Source organism: Carettochelys insculpta, chromosome 3 (genome assembly GCF_033958435.1).
Source record: "Carettochelys insculpta isolate YL-2023 chromosome 3, ASM3395843v1, whole genome shotgun sequence".
Lineage (NCBI taxonomy): Eukaryota > Metazoa > Chordata > Testudines > Carettochelyidae > Carettochelys > Carettochelys insculpta.
This window is the reverse complement of record NC_134139.1, coordinates 47,595,592-47,621,023: the sequence shown is the minus strand read 5'-3', so window position 1 is coordinate 47,621,023 and position 25,432 is coordinate 47,595,592. Positions and strand designations below refer to the sequence as shown.

Below are 25,432 nucleotides of genomic sequence, written 5' to 3'. Positions count from 1 at the left end.
TATTCCTGATGTTCTTACCAAGTCAGCACTGATACTTGATTGTATTCCACACATGCATACAGTACTGATGGACAACAGATAGGGAGTCAGAGTTCTGGTGTGGTTGGTGATTTGGCTTTTAGCTTTAACACTCTTCTATACTTAAATAGAGCAGTCCATAAGAGGACAAAAAGGGAAACTGGTCCCCATATGTAGTAAATAGAGACAAAACAATTTCCCTAGCCCCATTAATTCATCTGGGTGGTGAAGAACTCCATGGAGTGGAGCTGTAGACATTCCAGGGCCTCTAGAGCAAGATTTAACACTGAAGCTGTCCCAAAGCATCTACAAGCAACTTCAATGGCAGATCGTTAGATTTCTCTTCCTCTGACCTCCCCCATATTCTCTTTCACCAAACCATTCCCCTATGAAACTTTGCACAGAGTAAAGGATAAAGATCTCCTCTATGATTTCACCAGATGCAGCCTCTCCTCAGTGTAATTATACCAGTTCACACCCATACGTACATGCATGCATGTCTAGAAGGTACATCTCAAATGCTAGACTTTCTTCCAGTTTCCTTAAATGAGCTTCTGCTAATGGATAAGTGGGGTTTAACATACTATTTCTTGCTTTGTTCATGATTCTCATAAAGGCCCAACCATAGCAATACTGATTAGTTTTAATTTCTCTGCAAAATCCATGGTTTTACTCATTAATATATAACCTTTAGTTGCGCTCAGTTTATAGAGAAGATTGTCTTCCAATTCTTTCATCTTCCGCTTATTAAAAGTTACATCTTCTATGAGTTTAATTCGCTCTGCTTCCAGCTCCTAATACCAGAAATGAAGAAAATGATGCAACAGTTTATTGACTATACCACTGCAACCTTTTTAGATAGCATGTGCCCATACTAAAGCTTACATTTTAGTTCAGTTATTTTGTATTTCCCCCATTTAAATATTATTTCAGTAACATTTTGAGGTACCATTTTTCCTGTTTATCAAGCTTAACTATATAAATAAGTGATAAATGCCACTATATAATTGCTAATGCTGATACTAAAACATTGACTGGCCTATTTTGCACAAGTTTTTATTCTTCAAGAACTCCCACAACTATTTTTAATTTCCTTTCTGAAACTAAATAAATTGTTAGAAATTGTCATTTTACCCTTCTCTACTTGCATTTTTGTTCTCATATATTGTTAAATAAATACCACTATTGCACTATTAATATTGCAGTTCTTTGCTTATTTTGCTAACTCACCTGTTTCTCAGTAAGAATTACTCTCTTCAGCAACTGGTTCTCAAGTCCCTTCATTGTAACAGTGAAATCAATAACTGATGTTTTAGCATTGATCTCAGGGGTGAAGGCAGGATTGGGTAGTTTTGTAGTAATGTACAATTTAAATGAAGTCATTACCTCAACCTCCTTATCACCAACTTTAACCTGAAGAAAAAGTTAACAAGTGTCAAGTGACCACATATGAATTTGATTTTAGCCAGTATGTTAATTGACCGTGTACAAACTATGGAAACCTTCACATCTTTGAAATAACAAAGACGACAATATATTTATTTCACATTTTCCTCCATTTTATTGCTCATAGAGATGATTTTGTTGGCTTAGAAAAGTCAGAGTGGTGGAGGAATTGCAGAGAAAAAATGGTAGATGTTATGTATGCTAGAATAAAACAGATGGCCATGTCCCCCATTTTCTGTGGGAAATCCAGGTTGTATGTGTGTTCTGTTATATGACTAAATTAAGGGGAAAGGAACTGCATGAGTCATTTGAGCACAAGACTAAAAAGACACAGTAGGACATATATTTATTACCAAAAAATCACAGTCCAAAAAAGAAAGTCAAAGGTTATGCATCATTATGATCAGCCCATCGATGAAGATGGATATAATTTCTTCTGAAACCTGGTAATTCTCTTCTTAGTGGGGGTTAGACTGATATCACTTAAAAATAAACAGAAAGCACACCCAGCATTCATTAGGATCAATGTCATAATCTAAAGGCATGGAAACCTCAGGTACGACCTCTAAACTCAGATTCTTTATACACCATCATCATACATTGTTACTAGATCAACATGCCATCTCAAACATTACTTCAGTTTACAGTTTTCAATTCATTTGCATTATTCCATGGAAAATAATATATGTTCCATTTAGTTCAGCTTTAGAAAGCTACATAAAGTACTATGTTATTCAGTGCAAAATAAACACTTTATTGTAATTCTTTTTTAGGTAACTAACCTTAAAAGAGGTTCCCGATTTAATAAAATTCTTTTCTAATATATTATCTAGTGCTGGATCCAACTCTTCACTTATATCCTCAATCACAAGTGATCTTCCCAATGAAAGACTGTCCTCCAAGTGTGTTCGGAAATACTTGTGGTTCAAAGTTGTGACCTTTGAAAGGACATAATTCTGTCTTTATACCATTGAACTATGTATTCAAAGTTCTTTTTGAAAATCACATGATTTACTAACAAAACTACTTTGCTTTTTGTATTTAAAAGAATGCAACATGTTTATTTGGCTTAGTGTAGCAATCAGAGTTTTTGTGGTAAAAACAGTTTGTCCTATATACAGTGAAATATATTAACAATATAGCTTTGAATTAATGAAAATAATTCAAGAGATTGGCTTAATATGATATGGAACTTTTCACTAATAGGCCTCCCCATATAAATCTCTTGCAGATTATTAAAGAATTAAACTTGTTGCCACCAGTCACTCCAACATTTGTTTATTTTCAATCCTACAACAGCTCCACCGTTTTGTGTTCCTTTAGATCAAGGTTCTTAGCTTTAGGCCCTCCTGACCTCCACTGCAGCAACAATAAGGAATATCAACAAAATTGCAAGAGCTGGTAACACTCGTACTAAGCCTTTAAAAAACATACGCTTACCTACCCAAGGCTATGTCTACATTATGAGATAAATTCGAATTTAGGGCAGTTAGCTTGATTGTATCAAGTGACTGTCTTCACTGTAAATACAATTAGCTCAATTTAGGGAGTACTAATATCGATCTCATAACATTGTCGAAAGCGGCTGGCTGTCATGTCAAGTTGGAATTTAAAACTTTGAATAAACGCCAGTGTGGAAGCACCACGTCTTAAAGTCAAATTTATTAGCCTCCAGAAGTGTCCCATGTGTACCTCACAAAGTTACGTGGCTACCCTCCATGTATGGTGGCTTCCATCTCTGCTGCTCTCCAGATGCGCAGGAAGTAGGTCACAAGAAACTCACAAATTTGAATTTGTCACCAACACCCCCTGGAAATATAAGGTGCTTGAAGAAGCTAAAATTTCTTTTACCCATCACATCACACTGCATCAGTAGCCATCGCACCATATTGGTAGCCATCTCTTGCAATCATGAGCACGGAGGGTAGTAATCTGCCTGGTAGTTCTCAAGGTCACAAGACAGCTCCAGCATGGAGCCATCAGGGGTTCTGGATCTCCTTGCAGTTTGGGGAGATGAATCAGTGGTGTGTAGACTTTGAGTCTCCAAAAGAAATGCGGAACTATTTGAGAAAATGTCCTGCGGGATGATCGCCAAAGGTCACTTCCAGGACTCTATAAAATGGTGGGTGAAGGTGAAAGACCTCCAGCTGGCATATCACAAAGTCCAGGAAGCCCACACGTGGTCCAAATCATCTCCAAAGACCTGCTGCTATTATGAACAGCTGTGTGTGCTTCCTGGGGGACACATGACCACATTGCCCACTCTTCATTTCGACACTTGTGGAGGCCCTGGTCAGGAGTCTGGGGTGAGCCAAGAGGAGTTGCGGGGGGGCCAGGAGGAAGAGGCCAATGGAGAGGAGAATGGTGGCAACCAAAAGGGGCCCAAGGAAGCTGTTCCCGACAACCCAGAGCTCTTCACCATAGACCTGGAACCTGTTCCCCCTATGCCCGTCCTCATTACGCCAGTACCCTCTACACTGGTGAGCCCAGCTGCTCAGCTGACTATTTTTTTCTGAATGCGAGAGGTTGGTTGAGGCTTGGTATGGATATAGGTCTTCTGTGGATCTGTGCCCCTCAGAACAGCGTGTTAGTATTTCTGGGGAAGAGAGCTTATCCTTTCTGGAGATCTCCTCAAAGGCCTCATGCAGGTACTCTTGTATTTTTTGCACCAGGTTTTTGGGCAGGCCTGACTTAGTGCAACTTCCATGGTAGCACACCTTCCCATGCCAGGCAACCAGATAGTGATCTGGTATCATGGTAGCACACAGCATGTTGGCAAATTTTCCAGGCTTGTGCTCACAGAGGATGAGCATCTATTCTTTTTTGCTATCTGTTACTTTTAGGAGGGTGATGTCTTCTTTGGCAACCTAAGGAAGCATGGGAATTTAGACTAGGTTTCTTTGCAATGCTCCCTGCCCTTTTACATTCCCCTGGAGTGCACTGCTGCAGCATATGGCTGGTGGGCACGCCGTCTCCCAGCCTCCGTGCAGCTGGCAGACTCTCTGGGCCCTCTCCCCTCCCATTTCCCTTTCCCCCCATTTCATTTCACTTTACAAGGGTCCCTCTCCACTTAGACATCCCTGCACTTGGAATCAAACTCTTCTCCACCCTTTCCCCTTGCCATGTGGCTGCTGAGCTCCGCAGACCTTGCTACCTCTAACTGGCATTTCCAGAACAGGTCGGTTTGCTCTCCTTTACATGGCCTTTTTTTCTCTGAAGAGGGCTGCTCCAGGGACCACTGAGAAACTTTGTTTTCCCCGGGCTGGAAGATGTCTGGAAAACTTTCCCCTCCACCAGCACATTTCTTTTCACTTTACAGGGATCCCTCCCCATCTATCCATCCCTGTGGCTGGAATTGAACACTTCCCTACCTTTCCCCCTTGCCACACAGCTGCAAGGCTCTCCAGACCCTGCTCCTTGTGGATGATTGCTCCAGAAATGGCTGAAAAAACTTTTTCTCCCGCTCCAGGACACCACCCTGCTTTCCACATCCCCACACCACCTCTTGTAAAGCAGACAATAGCTTAGCATGTCCACAACAAAATGGCCTGGATAAATGATGGCTTGTGCAGTGCATGGTTTGAATCCCATCCTTCAGAAGCCTTAAGTGGACTTTCAAAAAGAAAGTTTCACTGATAGTACAGACAGACACCTATTCATTCAATGGGTAAGTGCTTTGTGTGAATTGTATCTAAATTTTGACCTTCACTTTCCAGGAGGCATCCCCAGCATGGGATACAGGGTGAGGAAGCACAAAAGGGCCAAGCACAATCTTATCCTGCAGCATAAGGAGCAGGCTCAAGCAGAAACCACTGACAGCAAAACGGACACAGCACAATGACATCAGACTACAGCAAAGTGGTGTCAGAATATGCTTGAGATCTAGAGAGAGAGGACGTGGAAAAGCTCATAATGGCAGTGAGCAACCAAACCGAGGTCCTGTGCTCCATGCTGGAGCTGCTGAGGGTCTCCCAGCGCACCACTGTGGCCTCCACTCACTGCTGCCCAGAATCCTCTGAACACAGGTTGCCCACTCCCCATTGCTGTGGTCCCCGAATGTGGGAAGGGAGGTCAAGGACAGCCTGCCACTCTAGCCCCAAGATCCACTGCAAAAGGCTATTCCACCACCCTTGAAAATGCTTCTTTTCCATTCCACTTAACCCTGTTTTCCCCTAAAATAAATTTATTCCTTTGACCACAATGTGATTTCTTTGGTACCCATGAGTGGTGGGGTGCACAAAATATTGCAGGGACCCAGGCAGGGGTGGAGAAGGCCAATAGCACAGCTGCCTGTCGCTATGCCAAGATCCACAGAGGACTCATGGCAAAGCAACCAGGTTGGGAACAGAGAGGCCAATAGCACAGCTGCCCACCGCTATGCCAAGGTTTACAGAGGACTCGCAGCACAGGGACCCAGGCGGGGGTGGAGATGGCCGATAGCACAGATGCCCATCCTGTTTTGAAAAGAGCCCTCTCTTTACATCCATTCCTTTTCCTGCAACTTAACTCCCTCCCAACAAGTAAAAGTATTCTTTCTGTGAAAGCCACGGTCTTATTTATTGGTTCACATTTGATGGCGAGTACAAATCCTTTTGGGGAAAGAGGAGAGGTATTACAACATAGAAATACAAAGCTATCATGTGTCTGGCAGATTATTCATGAAGCAATGTTTCAAAGCCTCCCTGATTGCAGCTACCTCTGCATGGTTATTGGCAAATGGTCTTGTAGGTGGCTGCAAATAAGTCCTGCTCATGGCCCTGGCATCAGAATTCCAGGCATTCACGAAATTCTCCCATCTAGATTCACAAATGTTGTACAAAATATAGCACAATGTACCCACAGTAGGGACGTTAGTTTCAAAAAGGTCCAAATGGGTCAATAGGCCTCTGAACCTTGCTTTTAAATGGTCGAAGGTGCATCCCACCACCATTCTGCACCTATTGAGTCTGACACTGAAGTTATCCTGGCTGCAGTCCAGAGCTCCTGTGTAGGATTTCATGAGGCAAGGGACTAGAGGGTAAGCAGGGTCGCTCAATATTACAACAGGCATCTCCATATTGCCAATATGGATTTTCCAGTCCGGGAAAAAAGTCCCATCCAGGAGCTTTCTGGACAGCCCAGAATTTCTGAAGATGTGCATGTCATGAACCTTCCTCTACCATCCTATGTTGATGTCAGTGAAACAACCTTTGTGATCTACCAATGCCTGCAACACCATCGAGAAGTACCCCTTTCTGTTTATATACTCAGAGGCCAGGTGGTCTGGGGCCATGATGGGGATATGCGTGCCAGCTATTGCCCCATGAGAGTTAGGAAACCTCAATGCAGCAAAGCCATCCACTATGGTGTGTATATCTCCCAGGGTCATGGTGTTCCTCAGGAGATGCCAACAGAGTGCCCTGGCTACCTGCACCAATGTGGCCCTCTCTGTAGATCTGCCCACGCCAAACTGATTTGCCACTCACCAGTTACTGTCACACATTGCAAACTTCCACAGAGTGATTGCCACTCGCTTCTGAACTATTAAAGACAGCCTCATTCTTGTGTTGCTGTGCTTCCAGGCGGAGGCCAGCAAATTACGAAGTTCCATAAAAGTGGACTTGCACATGCAAAAGTTCTTCTACCACTGCTGGTCAACCCAGGACTCCACAGCAATGTGGTCCCACCACTCTGTGCTGGTCTCACAAGTCCAAAACCACTGCTCCACTCTCAGCACTGCATCCAGGGCAGCCAGCACTTGTGAATTCTTGGACTGCAGTTGAGCGATTTTTTCTTCAAAATCATCATTAGTCATCAATCATCATCTCCCTTTGTAGTTGCAATAAAAAGTGCACAACAGTCCAGGAAGTTGCCATAATGGTGTGTGCAATGACTTGAAGGATTTGAGGATCCATGACTGCACTAACACTGTGCTGAAGAAAATGGCACGATCTCCTGTTCATTTTCACACTGTTAGTGGGAGCTCTGAATTCTGGGACAGTCCTTTTTATTCTGGAATAGTTACTTCAAACACCCACAAGCAGTTGCGGCAATTTTTTTCCCTACAACTCAGTACAAAACCCCCAGAAAGGAACAGGGCTAAGGCACTGTGGGATAGGTACCCACAATGCATTGTTCATGCAGTCGAACTTGGATATGGCAATGGGGATGCAGTAACTTGACATGGAGAAACGATGGGTCAAATTTCCAGAAGGTTTGAGGAAACTTAAATTTGGATTTATAAAAACGAGGTTAAAAAACTGAATGTATTAAGTCGAATTTATCTCATAGTGTAGATGTAGCCCATGCTAATTCAATTAACTTTGTTTGGTTTTCTTTCATATTAGGCATTGATACTATTGTGATCAACATTAATTATTTTTTAAAATAAATAGACATCTTGAGGACTTAAATTTTTAATAACATTGTTGTACCCAGGCCCTGGCCTTTGTGTTTGGTCCTCAACTTACTCTAATCACATCAGCTCTATTTATGAGTTCTCCCTCTGTCTCCAGATCTTTATGCATCAGTTTTAAACATTTTGGCCACATCTACACTAGCAAGTTCTTTCAACATTTTTTTCAAAAGAAGGGGCTCTTTTGAAAGATCCCGCAGAGCGTCCACACACAAAACATGTTTTTTTGAGCGTAAATTGAAAGAACGTGGTGTTGCCTTCACAAGCGCTCCTCTAGTCCTATAATAGGAAGAGCACCCTCTTTCGAAAGATTCTTTCAAAAGAAAATATGTGTAGATGCTCTGCGGGCCCCTCTTTCAAAAAAGCAGTCCTCCATGGCACCAGCCACCTGGGGTTGGCTCCTGGGACGCCGCCGGCTGCCTTGATTGGGGGACCAGTGGGGTGGTGCAGGGGCTGGCAGCTCACCAGGGGGTATCTCTTGCTCTGATGGTGTGCTGCTCGGCACCTTGTGTCTGTGCTCTAGCCACACACTCAGCTTCCTACCATGAGGTTTCTGGGTCCGTATGGCTTTAAAAGTGGTGAGATGCAGGGAGCATAGAGCTTTGCCGGCACTGTCCAGGGTGTCTCTGGGCTCCCGGTGGCTGCCCTGGATGGGGTGTCCAGGCTGGTCTTGGATGGCCCTGGCTCCTCCTCACTCTCTGCTGCCAGGGGCTCCTCTGCTACTGGGTCGAGGATCGTAGGGTGGCAGAACTTTCCCTCTTGCCCAAGGACCCAGCCCCAGCCACAGACTATATGGTGCTCTCCTGGATGGAGCCCATGCTCTGGGACCTGCTGGGCCTCTAGCAGGAAGAGGAGGTCCTGTACACACCCAGGAACAAGAGGAGGAATGCCCCTGCATATGGCCAGCTGGCCACCAGCCTCTACACACACAGGCACCCGCCCACACCTTACAGCAAGTTCATTCCAAGGTAAAAGAGCTAAGGCAGGGGGCCCAGGACACTGACAGGTGCTTGTTCCGGGGCAGAGCCAGCCAGCTGCCCCCATTAGTGGGAGCTGCATGCCCTCCTTGGGTAAGAGGGCAAGTTCTGCCCCCACCACCATGGCTTTCTTTCTCTTTTGATTGCTCTCTGCTTGTTTCAATGTCTTTGTTTTGCTTTCAGAGATAGTCTGAAAAGAATAGAAAGACACCAAAAATATGTCCAGATAGGTATGTATGAAAGATACATACCTATATTACATTGTTCTGTAAAAATATGCATCCTTATAGGGTACCATTCTCCCTCTTCCCCTATTCAGAAAGCTAAAACGTCTATGGTTTGCTCTTTTTACTTTCTGTAATTATTTCCAACTCCAATCAGCTTAATTAAACATTTACTGTAAGAAGCCTGGCCATGTCAGCTGAAGCAGCATGTACCAAAATTATAAGCACAGGGAGCACCCACTGAGGCTTTGTGAAATCAAGGGTGGGAATCTCTCAGAGTATATATTTTTGTGGATAATTTATCTTTTCCTTAGGAAGCAGGGAGATAGTCTGACTTTTTAAATTCTTTAAGTTACTTTATGTTGCATTGAATGTTCTAGTATTTATTTCATATCCTCTATTTTAGTACTCAGAATCCCAGCAGAAATTGACTATTCTATCTTATGTATGAACACATGAAAATGAACATCCTGCCCCAAGGAGCTTGCAGTCTAAGACTATATCTACAATAGAGGGCTTTGTGGACAAAACTGGTGTTTTGTTGACAAAACCTGGGGAACGTCCAGATTCCCAAGGCATTCTGTCAATAGTAAACCAACAGAATGCTGTACCTTTGTTCACAGTCTTATCCTGCTCCCCACCAGCCTAATGCCTCTGTGGACAGAGATCTGTTGACAGAAAGCCTATATGGACATTTGCGGGGGTGTGGGGGGTCCTCTGTTGACAGACAGGGCTTCCAGAACACCAGGCAGCCCTGTCTGCTGTGCTTCAGGTTGCCCATTCTGTCGAGAGAGCAACTGGACAGTCTGGCCACTCTCTGTCAACCGAGAACATCAGTCCAGACATCTGCTTAGCAATTTGGCTGCGATCTGTCAACAGACATTTTGTCAGAAGATATCTCCTGACAAAAACTTCTGTCAACAAATCACTGTAATCTAGATATAGCCTAAGATGACAGGGATAGAGGGAGAATGATTCAATCAATTATACTTATTTAAAACTTGTTACTCACTTGTAATTCATTACCCTTTTCTTTCTGTTTAATCCAGGTTTTCCCCTGAGTTTGTGGGTCTATCAAAAGTGGATATCTGGTGGCCTTAGTAACAATTATACCATTCTGAATTGAAAGTTCATCTCCTGGCAGCCCCTGCAGATTCCATTCACTAATCTGGACACAGAAAAATTATCAGCATAACAAAATTAAATCTGAACATTTGGACCAAATGTACAAACACAGGCATAATGAGATAGCCTGCAAAAAATCCTGAAGTGATCACAAAAATACATATTTAAATGTGCAAACCAGCATCAGCACATACAAGTTAGGAAACTGTGTTTTAGCTACTATTTTCAGTTAATTATGGTCTGTAGATGTAAAAAAAGGGGGGTTTCTAGGCATAGTGGTAGGATGACCATATCTCCCTATCCCAATTACAGGACAGAGAGAGATGTGGTGGGTGTGGGGTGTCTCCCCTTCTGTCCAACCAGCCTGAGCTGTGGATGCACAGATACGGAGGGGAGGGCGGGCGGATAGGCAGGGGGCTGCCACGTAGGGTGGCCAAATGCAACAGGGAAGGGGCTGAGGGCAGCTGCTCCCTGTTGGGCCAGGAGGAGCCAAAGGACCCTGGCCAGGTGAGGGGTGCTTGCTGCATGCTCCAGGGGCCAGACCCAGCAGGGTGCCCAGAGTGCATGGGAAGGGAAGGGGCACATCACTGCTCCTCAGAAGCTCATGACAGTGCTGCTCTGCCTGGGAGGAATGGTCCCATGGTGAGATACAGGGGAGGGGGGCACCGGTACCTTTGCAGACCCACCCGAGCATGGAATAGAGCCCCTGTGCCCCACCACAGCCCCATCAGCCTGACCTGGAGCTTTCCCACTTCTTCCTGCACTGCCCTACCACACAGCCTGGAATCTTTGGGGGTCCAGGTACCCCCACCAGCCTCTGGGAACTTGGAAGATCTGGAGGGTGCTGAGCCCAGGGCAGCACCAGGGGCTGCCCATGTGCAAGGCAGACTGGGCCAGGCATGTCATACCCTGAAGCTGGCCATGCAGGAGAGAGCCCAGCCATGGCAGGGCATACATGCAGGGCCCTGGACGCCCTGGCTTCAGGGACCCTTGGGCAGCGTGTGGCCCTCGCTCTGCATTGGGCTGGGTACTGGTCTTCCTGAGCCCCGAGCAGCTTGTGAGGCTGCCAGGTGGCACAGAGCCACAGAAGGTGGCCGGGTTGCCCTGTTCCCACAAGCCAGTGCTGTGCAGTGCCCGGGACCCTCTGCCTCTCCTGCCAGAGCTCCAAGGGTGGGCTCCCAGCTTCCCCATGCCTCAGGGATCTGGGGAGGAGGAGGCTGCCGCCCCCACACCCCAACATAACTCTCCCTCTGCAGGGCTCCCTACTGGCTCCTCCTGGGAGAGAACATGAGTACATGCTCTCCGGCCAGCAGCTGCACCTGCACATCAGAAGGTGGCTGAATATGGGGCAATTAGCTTTTTTGTTAAAATAAGTCAGGACGCCTTTGTGGTGCCCAAAATACAGGGCTGTCCTGCGAAAAACAGGACAGATGGTCACCCTAATAGTGGGTGTGGGGACATTTTCACAGGAATTCTTTGCATCCATCCTTTAAGGACCACATGTGATATCACTCTACCTGTGGCCAAAAGTAATGGACATGAGTCACTTTCAAGCCCACTAGTAATGATTCCCAACATTGGTGAAGACAATCACACTACTACAAGCAATAGTCTCCTCTTCATCCTAACGACTGGGCTGCTACACAGTTTTCACCCTGAATACTTTTTAGCTAATTTTAAAATTACATTTGTGTAAGAAGATTATAAATTTAATTAAATGAGAAGCATTAAAATTATAAAAAATTATACATATTTGATTTGCAAACCAATAGAACTATGCAAGCTCTCAAGAAATTATATTGCAATTGCAATGAAAATTCAATTTCTAATACAGTAGAACCTCAGAATTATGAACACCAAAGTTATGAACTGACCAGTCAATGACATACAGACATAGCTCATCGGACTGGAAGGGACCTTAAGAGGTCATGGATTCCAGTCCCATGCCCTCCCAGCAGGACCAAACACCATCCCTGACAGATTTTTTTTTTATATCTGTTTTGCCCCAAACTGGAATCAGAAGTATACAATCAAGCAAATACAGTAAAGTACTGTGTTTCATTTAACTACTAAAAATAAAGGGAAAACATAGGACCGTATTAATATCTTGTGCGCTCCTAAGTATAGCATCATCAGTGTTACCACTGCCTACAGTTGACTTTCATGTTTTCCATAAAAATGAAACTTTTAACCTACTTTTAACTTTAGGTGCCCCTTGAACACCAATGCTCCTAGGCATGTCCATAATCAGCACTGGGAAAGCAGCAATTTAAAGCAATGTTAAATCAATGTTCAGCTGTAAACTTTTGGAAGAACAACAATAATGTTTTGTTCAGAGTTAGCAAACATTTCAGAGTTACAAACAACTTCTATACCTGAGGTTTTAGTAGCTCTGAAGCAGTGGTGCAGGAACAGCTGAGTTTCATTCCCCATTACTTCTGTCCATGACCCTAACCACCCTTTAGAGCTAGGGGCAGCAGCTGGGACTCCAAGCCTAGTGAATAGACAGGACTCCACATCCAGGGCCATCAGCCATGTGAGATTCAAGACTAGCAATAGAGACCCTGGGCTGAGAACCGCAGGGTCAGTGCCTGGAACACTGGACAGTAGTGACATGTGGCCAGGATGCCTAAAACCTGGAATGCTCCAGCACTCCCCTCACCCACTCCTGCACTTCTATTTCCAGCGCCTTAGCTCTGATGTTCGACTGAAAATTAAAAATGACAGTGTGTTGACTTTCATTACTTAACATTTCAGCACAACATACTTTTTTGTAATATTTCGTCACAGGCATGTTACTTCCAGTATTTATAGGTTTGGGACTAGTAGTATTTAAGTGTGCTAGTAGTGGTGCTGTGAAATAGTCATATCAGGATGAAATGAGCTGGGGGCAAAGTTGATGCTCCAACATACCCATTTCTGCTTAGTTGGGACACCACAACACTTACTACCTCAGTTTCCCCTCACTGTCACTTACCATACTCCAGCCACAGAAGTATTGTAGCACACTGGCTAGAATACTTTACAGACTCCTATCCCTTTTAGGTCCTCAGAACCCTTCACGAAAAACAAGACTTCAGCCAAGTTAACAATCACCTTGTCAGGGGTGAGTCTTGCTGCCTTAGATTATACTCCTGTGTCTTAACCCTGCGCACAATCCAGGGACCTTTCAAATGTATAAAGGCAGGCTAACTGGTCTGTCAGGCTGTCATCATTCAATCTGACCCACAAGGCCCATTTGAAGGCAGGCATATGCTGTAGGTCAGCCCTTAGTTGATTTTTTTTCCATACAGGGTACCAACAAGTCCAAACAGAACATTAGATGCTAAAGAGCACTTTCTTGGGGAGCATCTTATTTAACAGGAAAGCCAATGCAGAACTTTCATTCACTTCAACACCTCACCTGGACAACTTGGTCACTATTAGTCTACCTGTTCCCCATATGAGTCAAGTGTTTGTCTCCACCCAGATTCTTCCCCGGGGGTTCTCTCAGTTTCAGTATTAGTCCCTGATATTTAGGTTTCTTGCCTCTACTTGAACAAAGATACTTCTGGGGATTCTGGGGAGGTCCATCCACTGCACGTCCCCTCCAGGGACAAGAGATGATCTTTAGCAGTCTATGCTTCCAGCCAGCATCTGGGAGACTGCTGTCTGAGGCCAGGACCTCTTGGATGTCTGCTGAATGCTGCCCTCCATTTCAGCAGCTCCTTTTTCTCAGACCACCATTATAGTAGGTTCCCAAAAGAGCTCATGCTCTAGGTTTCCTGCTTGGACCTCTCCTAGGAGTCTCCAGTCTCACATTTGAGATTTCCACTAATTGAGTTTAATACAGAGCTTTATGGGGATCCATCTTAGATGACAGCTTACTAATCAGCCACTTGGGGGCAATCAACACTTTAAGGTGGGGCCTTCATGACACAGTCACATCAGATGACATACGAGACACACTTTCAAGGCATGTGTGGAGGAAATGCCCATATCCAACTCATTAGTAATATCTAACCCCTTTACTCATTTAGGCTACATCTACACAAGAGGGTTTTCCCGAAAAAACTGTGTTTTTGTCAGAAAAACTCACAGACTGTCTACATGCAAAATGTGCTTTGTCGACAGTTTCATGACAAAACTCACCACATCTGCTGACAGGTATAACACCTTTCTCAACAGTTTCCTGTCAGCAAAACAGCCGTATAGATGCTCCAGGGCCGTTTGTCAACCAACAAGACTTCCAATTCTGAAGCAGCCCTGTTTGCAGAGCTTCTGGTCAGCTGTTCTGTCGAGAGAGGGCCAGGCAGTCTGGCTGCTCTCTGTTGACAGAGTGGATTGCTCTGCTTCTATGTGTAGGTGCATTCTGTCAAAAGAAGTTTTGCCGGGAAATCTCTTCTGACAGTCACTTCGGTTGACAGATGCTTCTCGTGTAGACATAGCCATACCGTATATATCTCTAATCTATCTATACCTTGCTCAGAACTGTGATATATAGTAGGAACCAGTCAATAGCAACTTCATCAAGTTGGACAAACTGACGAGCAATAATAGAGAAACAAGTGTCAGTGACTGAACTTCTGTCCTAACTATACTTTCTCCAGAATTAACAATACTGGACATGAAAATTACAAAGAAAAATGTTAAGCTCTGTATGCCCTTTTTCATGCAAGGTCTCAGACTAATCTTATTTTTGTAGTGCTGGTGTCTGAGATCTAAGAATATACTAAAACAGAGATTTAGTGGTACTTGTATGTACTTCTAGTTCTAATATACTGATAACAATATTGTTCATAAAATTTTCTCAAAAGAAAAACATTAACCAAGATTATCCTAACTAGCAATAACACTGAACATTACGAACATGAAATTAAAATGAAACCAACAATAAATCAACAGTATACAAAGCTTACCGTTGGCTGGTCCACCAACATTGAAATCAGGTTCAAGTTTTCAGTAAAAGGAATTTGCCGGGCTTTTAGCTCTACTTCCCATAAATCCTTAAGCAAAAGATTTCTGAAGATCTGATTAAAAGGACCACAGTATGAAAGGAACCCTGTGCAAAGTAAAACGTCTCCCACAAGTCTGGAAAAGAGATAAAACCATTATTATGAGATAATGTACCATTTGTATACCTAGCAGTTAAGCCACCAAGTTCTGAAATATGTATATAAAAAAGTTACTTACCAAAGAACTTACTTTGTTCTTTGAGAACTGCTTCTGTGCATTCACACTTTTGGGACATGTGTCCCATGCACTGAACTGAGAAACTGCTTTGAAAATACATGTCAGTTGTAGGGTGCACAAGCAGTCTTGTGTGAGTACACTCATCATACTACACTTTTGTAAGTTCACCCCAACCATCTAAGTTCCTTCAAAGTTTACCACAGAACTCTGCTGTATAAATGAATTCTGAGCAGTAAAGAAGGCAGGTAGTATGAATGTACAGAACAGATGCTCACAGATCAGCAGTTACTAGTAAGTAAAAGACAGTTACCTGTTCTGTAACTTGTGTTCTTTGAGACGTGTTGCTCATGTCATTCCAAGTTGGTTGTGCGTGGGTGCATGCCCAGTCGCTGGAAGCTTTTTGCTCTAGCCAGTAGCCATTCGGTGAGTGCAGTGCCCCCTGGAGTGGCACCAATATGGCAACTGCCCTACCCTGCCCCCTGCTCAGTTCCTTCTTGCCAGCTACTCCAACAGTGGGGAAGGCAGGAGGGTTTTGGAATAGAAATGAGAAACACGTCTTAAAGAACACCCCAGTTACAAAACAGGTAACTGTCTTTTCTTCTTCGAGTGATTGCTCAGGTCCATTCCAAGTTGGGTGAATACAAGCCAATGCCCAGGAGGTAGGGTTGGAGCCCCAAATGGACTGCAGGACAGCCCTGCCCACTGCAGCATCTTCTCACATGTGCTGCATCAAAGCATAATGTGCTGTAAACGTATGTATTGAGGACCCAGTGGCTGCCCTACAGATATCCTGGATAGGCTATCTGTGCCAAATACACCAAAGACGACTCTTGCACTCTCATGGAGTGTGCCCTAACTAGGGGGGAGGAACCCCCGGAAGCTTGTAACACTATCCAGGAGGAAATCTGCTGGGAGGAGACTGGAAGGTCCTTCATCCGATCAGCAACTACTACAAAGAGTTGCTGCATTCTTCTAAAGGGCCTAGTCAAATCCATATAGAAGGCCAACGCCTTCCTAACATCCAAGGTATGTAAACATTGCTCCCTTGGGCAGTCATGGGGCTTTGTGTAAAAATACTGGTAGGGGAATGTCTTGGCTAACATGAAACATTGAGACCATCTTAGGCAAAAACGCGGCGTGAGGTCTCAGCCTAACCTTACCCTTGTGAAACACTGTGTACAAGGGGTCCATTGAAAATGCCCTCAATTCAGATACCCTCCTGGCCAAGGTGATTGCCACCAAAAATGCTGTTTTGTAACTCAGAAACAGCAGGGAGCAGGTAGCCAGAGTTCAAAGGGGGCCCTCATAAGCTTGGCTAACACCAAATTGAGATCCCTTGGGGGCAGTGGTGCCCAAACCTGGGGCTTGATTCTTTCTAAACCTTTCAGAAACCTTTTGACTACAGGTTCTGAGAACACAGAAGACATTCCATGACTCAGGTGAAAGGCTGAGATAGCAGCTAAGTGCACCCTAACAGAGGACAGCCACAAACCTTCCTGTACTAGACCCCACAGGTAATCTAAAATCAGTGGGATGGGGGTGTGCGAGGAAAATAGCCCTTTGTGAGACACCCACACCACAAACCTTTTCCACTTTGCCAGATAAGTCACCCTTCTGGAGGGTTTTCTACTATTTAGCAATGCTTCCTTTATGGGCTCCAAACAGGCCAGCTCCCAGTCCCTCAGCCACAGAGCATCCATGCTGTGAGGTGCACCAACTGGAGATTGGGATGTTGCAGTCTCCCCTCTTTCTCTGTCAGCAGGTCTGGCTGGATCACCAATGTCATCTGCCTGCAGATCAACAGGTGCAGGAGGGTCAAGTACCAGTGCTGACAGGCCCATGAGAGTGCCAACAAGATGATCAATGCCCCTTCTGAGTGAATCTTAAGGAGGACTGTGTGAACTAGTGGGATCAGAGGGAACACATACATCAGCCTGCCCAATCAGGGGACACTGAAGGCATCTGCCCAGGACCCCTGGCTCTGATTGCAGTAGGAGCAAAACGTCCCGCATTTCACATTGAGGTGGGAGGCGAATAAGTCCTCCTGGAGATACCTCCACTTCCAGGAAATAGAATGAATGACCTCTGGGTGGAGAGACCACTTGTGATCCATAAAGGACCTGATGAGTTGGTCCGCCAATGAATTGTGCATACCTGATGTTGTGCTATATGCAGAAGTCCCAGAGCATCAGAGCCTCGTGGCACCGGGGAGAGGAGTGTGCACCCACCGGTTTGTTGATATAGTACATTGCTGTTGTATTGTCTTTATTGACTGACATGCAATGTACCGTCAGATTGGCCTTGAAAGTCACACATGCTCATCTGATGGCCTTGAGCACCCTCAAGTTTATGTGGAGCCAAAGGTCTAAAACACTCCCAAGAGCCTGGGTTCATAGCTGACTCAGGTGCACTCCCCGCCCACAGTCCAAACCATCCGTTACTAGAGAAAGTGAAGGCTGCTGAGGGGTAAAAGGGACTCCTGTGATTACGACCCCCTCGTCCAACCACCAGTGCAGGGTCAACAAAGTCTGTGTCGGCACTGTAACCACCAAGTCTAAACTGTCTCTTTCAGGGTGATACACCAATGACAGCCATGGCTGTGGAGGGTGCATCCTTATCCTGGCATTCTGTACCATGAACGTGCAAGCTTGCCACGTGACCCAGCAAACACAAGCAGCACCTGGCTGTTATGGTGGTAACTGCCAGGATGTCTCAGATGATAGCCCCGTGGACCTGAACCTGTCGTCCAGCAGAAATGTCCTGGCACACCTGGCGTCCAGTCATGCCCCTACTGACTCTATTGACTGAGATGGGACCAACACCAACTTTGCCTCATTGATCAAGAGACTGAGGCTTACAAAGGTTTGCTGGATCAACTGTACATGCTGAATCACCTGCTTCCTGGAATGACCCTTGACTAGCCAGTCATCCAGGTACAGGAACAGCTGCACCCCTGGCCTGCGCAGGTGCGCTGCTACTACCACCATTCATTTGGTGAAGATCCTTGGGGCTGCAGACAGACCAAAAGGCAGGACTATGAGCTGATAATGGTCCCCATCTGCCATGAACCAGAGAAACCTCCTGCGAGGAGGGTAGATTGAAATATGGAAATATACGTCCTTGAACTTGAGAGCCGCAAACCAACCCCCTACTACAGCATTGGAAGTATGAGACCCAGGGGTATCATATGAAATTTTATTTTTTCACAAACTCATTGAGACCTCAAAATTTTATTTTTTCACAAACTCATTGAGACCTCTTAGGTCCAGAATGGGTCTCAAGCCCCTCTTTGTTTTAAAAAACTAGGAAATATGGGGAATAAAACCCCTGTCCCCTGAATCTGGGTAGAACTTATTCTATGGCCCCAGAACCCAGGAGGGATTGCAATTCCTGACATAACAGGATCTCATGAGAGGGGTCCCTGAAGAGGGATAGGGAAGAGGGTTGGGAAAGGGGGCACAAAGGGGACTGAATAGCATATCCCCTCTCTACCATACGCCGGACCCACCGGTCTATGGTGATGCTGCACCACATATGGTAAAAGGGGGATAGGCAAAATGAAAAAAGTGGAGATACTGCTGTGGGTGAGATCAACTCATTGCTCCAAACCACACCATCAAAACTGAGGCTTGGGTCCCTGTGGGCCCCTATTAGTGGCCTTTAGGTTGTTGGCCTGACCTGTGCCTGTTCCGCCTTCTACCGCTGTCCCTTTGTGGCTGCAGAAACTGTCTTTGCTGAGGACAGGGATTAAAATGGCTGCGTTGGTTGGCAGGTGTATGCAGGCTCAAGGAGCGGAGGATGGCCCTAGAGTCTTTCAGACTATGCAGTCTTTTATCTGTCTTATCTGGGAATAGTGTAGGGCCAGCAAAGCGGAGGTCCTGGATCGTCTGCTGGACCTCATGAGGCAGGCTGGAAACCTGCAACCAAGCCACACTGCGCATTGCTACTCCGGAGGCCATAACACTCATGGCAGCATCCACAGCATCCAATGCTGCCTGCAGGACTGCCCCTGAAATCAGTTTATTCTCCTCCACAATGGCTGTGAAGTCCTTCTTGGCTTCAGGTGGCGCCATCTCAGAGCACCTGGATAGGGTGCTGACTGTGTTATAAGCATACCTACTAACCAGACCCTGCTGGTTAGCAATTCTGAATTGTAAACCTCCCATTGAATAGACCTTCCTCCCATAGAGGTCCAAGAGCTTAGCTTCTCTATTTTTTGGTGAGGGACCCTGGAATCCTTGATGCTCTCTTTGGTTAGCAGTGTCCACTACCATGGAGTCAAGTGTGGGGTGCATAGGTAAATGTTCATTGCCCTGGGATGGGACAAAGTACTGTCTTTCATTCCTAGGGGCTGTAGGAAGGGCTGAAGCAGGGGTCTGCCAAACTGTGTTAGCCATACAGGCAATTGTTTTTATTATTGGCAGAGCCACCCTGGTGGGGCCTACAGAGGACAAACTGTTTGTGACAGGGTCCCTTTCATCCCAGACCTCCTCCGCTTACACCTCCAAGTTTTGGGCACCTCTCCTAAGGAGCTGTTGAAAAGCCCTGCCATCCTCCAGTACAGGTGAAGCCCATGAGCCGGACACCAGCTCATCTGGAGAGGAAGATGACAGCCCTTGCACCTCCATTTGGAGCGGAAGGGCAGTAAACACCTGTTCAGACACTTGGCCCCCTATGGAAATTATGGGAAAGCCAGAGGGCACTGCAGACAGAGCTGGCATAGTCACCAGCTGAACAGAAAACCCCGCCACACGTGGCACAAATGGCATGTTACCACTCCCTGTACTTGAGTAGGTGCCAGTGCCTGGACTGGTGCATGGCCCATCAGCATCATACGTACAATTATGGATGGCACTAGCACTGAAGGGCTCCAGTCCCACTGCAATGGCATTGACAATGATGCCGACGTCGACATCAATGAACTAGATGCAGGTGGCTCCACAATGACCGTTGCTTCCTATCTTTGTTCCAGTGGTGGGGCGCCCAGTGACACCAATGGTGCTGAGTGTGGGATCGGTGGGGCCCCAGGCACTGTTAAAGGAACTCCAATGGCCTGGCCCTTTGCCTCGTGAAATGCCCACGGGGTCCAGAAGGGCCACTGTTGAGTCACCTGCAAAGCCGGCGGCCAACCCGTATCATCTGAGTGATGACTACAGTGCCTGTGACAGCTATGGTGCAATCTTCTTGAGCTCCCGCTCTGACCGTAGCTTGAGTAAAAGAAGTCCAACTCTGATGCCGATTCAGAAGCAGTTGACCACTGCAGGGCCATCAGAGTCAGCGCCAGTGTCATACGCATCAAGGACAGTGCTGGTGCCAGAGTACAGGGCACCTGAAACTCACCCACAGTCTGCTGGGTTGGCACTGGAGCGTTCGGCAGTGAATACAGTGTACGTGCTGGCATCGATGTCAGTGCAGGGTTGGCACTGGTGTCACGTCCATGAGCCCCGATTGCTCCGTTTCAGTGCAATGGCACTTATGCTCCATAGATGGAGAAGGACCTGGCACCGTCATCTGCAGAAGTCCTTGTGCTGCTCAAAATGTCTCTGGCATTGAGGGCAAGTCCAGCTCCTGCAGGCTCCTGCTCTGCACTGGCTTCAACAGATGTGCCTTCTACCCTTCGGCAGTGCGTGCCAGAGTCTTGGACTTGAGGCTGCCCTGCTTCAACTTCAGTGAGCGATGCCTCTCATGCCTCCTCCTCTTCATTGGCACCAGAGATTGACTCCTATGGTGCTGAGCAGCTGACAGTGCCTGCACCTGCTCTCAGTGCTGAGAGTCCTTAGGCGGCACTGTGGTTGATGGTGCTGGTGCACTTTGCACCAAGGAGACTCCACTTTCCACTCCTGCTGGAGACTCTTGAGGCTTAAGAGCTGCCTCCATTAAGAGGATGTTAAGGTCTTGGGCCCTATCTTTCAAAGTTCTGGGCTTAAAAGCCTTACACATTGGACAGTGATCATGCAAGTGTCCTTTCCCCACGCAAATCAAACAGGCTGAATGGGGGGGTCACTTTTGGGTACACGTTTGAAACATTTTGAACAACTCTTAAAGCCCGGGGAGCCAGGCATTTCCCAGTGCTGAGGCAGACGGAAAGCCCTGCCTTGGCTATAAGTTAAAAAACTAGAGTATCAACTATGAAAACTATTTACACTTCTTCAAGAACTATTTACACTACAATAGGCTACTAGCTAAAGAACTGAGCAGAGAAATCAAGAGGTCCAATGACAAGCAGCGTGGCGAGAAGGAACTGAGCCCGGCGGGGCTGTGGGGGCGAGAGGAGGGTTGGGCAGTGCATATATTGGTCGCTATATCAGTGCCACTTCAGGGGGTGCCACACCAACCCTATGGCTATTGGCTAGGGCAAAAAACTTCTGGTGACTGGGCGTGTGCCTGCACACACCCAACTTCGAATGGTTACGAGCAATCACTCAAAGCAGTCTCTTTTTCAGTCCCATTTGTGGCTGACGCTACTACAGCAATAATAACAGCCATCATAAGAGACAAATAATATAAAGAATTTTCAGTCAAAGGTGGCTCCAAGAGTGCACCTAAACCAAATAAAGATCCTCCTCAGGGACAGGATTTCTTAAAGGGGATATCTATTAAATAGCCTTCTCATAAACTTTTTATCTGTCTTATGCACTAATAGGATTTTGCCATCAACTAAAATATGGCAAGCAAGGAATAGCTTCCAAATGCATTTCCAAGGATTAATTAGAGATTGCCTCAATTTTAAGTGTATTTAATATTCTAAAATACAAAGTATGGAATTGAAACAGGAGAAGCAAGTTTTCCCCTTTTGCAAAGCCATAAATCTGGTCCATTTCATAGTAGATAGATTTTTAGAACTAAGCAGTACATTGTGTACCAATGAGATCCTTCTCAAATTGAAGGGCATAGCCATTCTATAATTTTTAGAATTTATTTGTTGAAGGTAATAAACCTTCACTTGGTTGATAAATGAACTAGCTGGTCTCCCAGCAGACACAGGGAAAAGGCCTTGATGATTAACTCTTCACTCTCAATTTTCACATCAGAGAGCCACTGGTCTAGAGCCCAGGAATTCCCCTTGTCATCAGCCACAGGTTTCCCTCCTTTATTCTCTTTCCCACATTCCTGTCATCCATCTCAAGAGTCTCCCTCCACCTGCATCCTCTTCCACCATTATTCTCGAAGCCCAAGGTGTTTTCTCCTTCTTATAACATAGGAAGAAAGATCAGCATGGGGGACAGAGATACTGAGATGAGCAATGGTAATAGTACATTCCTGAATCAGAATTTTCCCTTTCACTGGACAGTCCAAGGCTTGAGATTCTGCTCTAATCAAAATTAAAACGTCCACTTGGAATTTCCCTTGGGAAGAAACTTATATTTAATATGTTGGTGTCATTTTTTATGTTTTTTTATGAAATCAATGCAAAATACAGAATATGACTAACAAAGTTTGTCCACTGAAAATTACATACGGAAGCTTATTTTATTGCCAAATACTGTCTTTGTGTTTTATATATCTTGCTCTTTTGTCTAACAGATACTATACCTGTTAATCTGAGTTTTGAACTCCTTACTTTGCTGAGTCCATCTAACTTTCTCTCCACTCAATCCATCTATAAGTGCAGAAGCTGCTTGCATTTTTCTTCTGCACACATCTGCATCATTCAACAGGTCCTAAAATTGGACAAGTTTTCCTATCTCATTAAACTTTCAGATATTATTTCCATACCTTTATTATATTTACAAAATCTATGAAATATTTTTCTCAGGAAAACTTACCTATTATTGATCACTGCCCTATGCATGGATAGACAAAAACACACATACAAAAAGGGAAACTGAGGATTGAGATCTGAGGCCTCACTCCTGGGGCTTCATGACACTTGCCAGGGGTTGGCAACCAAAATAGCCAGAAGAGCCATTTTTTTCAAATTCAGTAACAAAAATCAATAATTCAAGAGCCGCAGTGCATGTGAATATGAAATGGTCCTTAATAAATAACATCAAACCCTTTTTGTAACTTTTTGGAACCCCTATTTTAAGAACAGTGCACACACAATGATTTATAATGTAATACATGTTTGCTGCAGCATGTTCACAAACTTTTACATATTCTACTTCCTCACTCTTTACATTCGTGTGTTTGTACCACTGTCTTCCTGACTTTTACTTCCAAATTATGCCAACTTTACATTTAATTTCAGTTTTCTTTCTTAAAATGTGTGTTGCACTTCAGAGCAGGAATGCTGTAAGCTTCCTTTTCCTTTTCAAAATCAAGAATTTATTATCAACACAATGACTATATCTACACTTGCCCCCTTCTTCCAAGTGGGTATGGTAATCAGCCTGATCAGAGAATACTTCTGAAGTGCTGCGATCAAGTGTCAAACTTTGAAGTGCCGGCATGCCGTGTACCCACAGGAACTTTGAAGTGCTCACAGCTATACGGCATGCCAGCACTTTAAAGTTTGATACTTCATAGTTTTCGGTGGGGAGAATTAGCTTAATGAAGTGCTGCATATTCACCGCAGCACTTCATTCGTATTCTCTGATCAAGCTGATTACCATGTCCTCTTTGAACAAGGGGGCAAGTGTAAACACAGCCAATCAAAACACAGACACATTATCATATCCCTCAATGCACTACCTATATTAAAGCTGGAGTTATCCAATGTTTCAAGATCACTTATTGTTCGCTATTTAGATTTGAGTTGTTCATTGTTGGGCTTTTAGATGTTCACCATTTATCAAATAATCAGGAGCACTTTTTTTTTTTTAAACTTTGCAAGTATAGCTTTGGGAGCCACAAAGAAGTCTTTAAAGAGCTGCTCTGGAGCCACAGGTTGCAGACGCCTGCACTAGGGCATGAATGAACATGTAGCTTTTATTGGTTCCTGGTCCCTGTATTACTCCAATTTACTTTTCATTGTATTCTGAACAGAGTGAATCAGAAAATAAACTATATAACTCTTTCAAGTTTTAGTGTGCAAATTATTTTTATATTTACACAGTGTTTTCATCTCACCATTTTCTCCTTCATTGCTGCATCAAACTTTGCCTGGACTTTATCCAGTTCAGCTTGTTTCTCATCTAATAATGCCTGAGCTGTGGCTAACTCTGCATTAGCTACTTTTAAACGTCCTTCTTGTTTTGCCAAATTAGCCTAAGAAAAAAGCATTGTTAGACAGTAATGGTATAGTAATGGTACACAACAACAATCTATTATTTAAATCTGTTCCATTGTTAGTCAACAGAGATACAAACATGTGTGTGAGATTATTATTAAATAAACACCATAAATATGTATTTTTAAATTATTTCCTTTTCCCAACATCACTAAATTCTATACTTTTAAGTATGGATTTAGGATTTTTTGTTAGACATAATAATGTAAGAAATTAGCTTCCTGCTCCAATGTGTACATTTTATTTCATTTTAAAATAATATTCAGGTCCGGGAAGACACTAGTTGACTTACTGAGCAAAACAGACACATGTTAGGGAAAAAAAAATACTTAGGGTCCTGGAAAAAAGAACAACTTTTGGGGCTTTACTGTTCACTTCTCTGTTTTATTTATATAATTCTGCAAAGGCAGATAATAATTAATTCAGGAGATTTCTCCCAGAATCATTCCCTGACACTTCTTGAGGCCTGTAACCCTAGGCCAATAAGCCATCCAACTGTACCCAAGTAGACAAATTTACAAATGACAAGGACATTTTTTTGGCCACTTTTCTTTATATTATCAGCCTGTAATATACTGTTGCTCTTTCCAACTATGATCATTCTATCAAAGACTGCAAGATTACTGCTGAAATCATGAAATCATGGTGCAGATTTCCCTTTCTGGAATTTTTGGGAAAGAAGACTTGTAAGCTGGTCGGCTTTCTCACTGGTGCAGAAAAGAACCAGTCTCACACAAAGTCCATTTCAGATCCTTGCCTCAGGAGATAACTCAAATACAAAACTCGAGTAACATCAAAATAAATAACTACTGTGACCAAGCAGAGCTGCAGCAACAGAAGCCTGTCCGCTGTCTATCGCAGCTCCTGGAAAAAAGAACACTCTTACCTTAAATTACCAACTGAG

At 44.6% G+C, this 25,432-nt stretch overlaps 1 protein-coding gene across 1 annotated transcript in view; it reads right to left on the bottom strand.

Annotated features, from left to right (window-relative positions):
* Window positions 1-25,432, bottom strand: part of DNAH8 (dynein axonemal heavy chain 8) — a 548,480-nt gene that overhangs the window by 72,962 nt on the left and 450,086 nt on the right. Inside the window, exons 71-77 of the mRNA XM_074989796.1 lie at window positions 24,369-24,506; window positions 22,890-23,017; window positions 15,083-15,254; window positions 10,072-10,227; window positions 2,247-2,402; window positions 1,249-1,431; window positions 707-812 (exon numbers count right to left, since the gene is read on the bottom strand). Coding sequence (XP_074845897.1) covers window positions 707-812; window positions 1,249-1,431; window positions 2,247-2,402; window positions 10,072-10,227; window positions 15,083-15,254; window positions 22,890-23,017; window positions 24,369-24,506 — 1,039 coding nt within the window. The remainder of the gene's footprint in view (window positions 1-706; window positions 813-1,248; window positions 1,432-2,246; window positions 2,403-10,071; window positions 10,228-15,082; window positions 15,255-22,889; window positions 23,018-24,368; window positions 24,507-25,432) is intronic.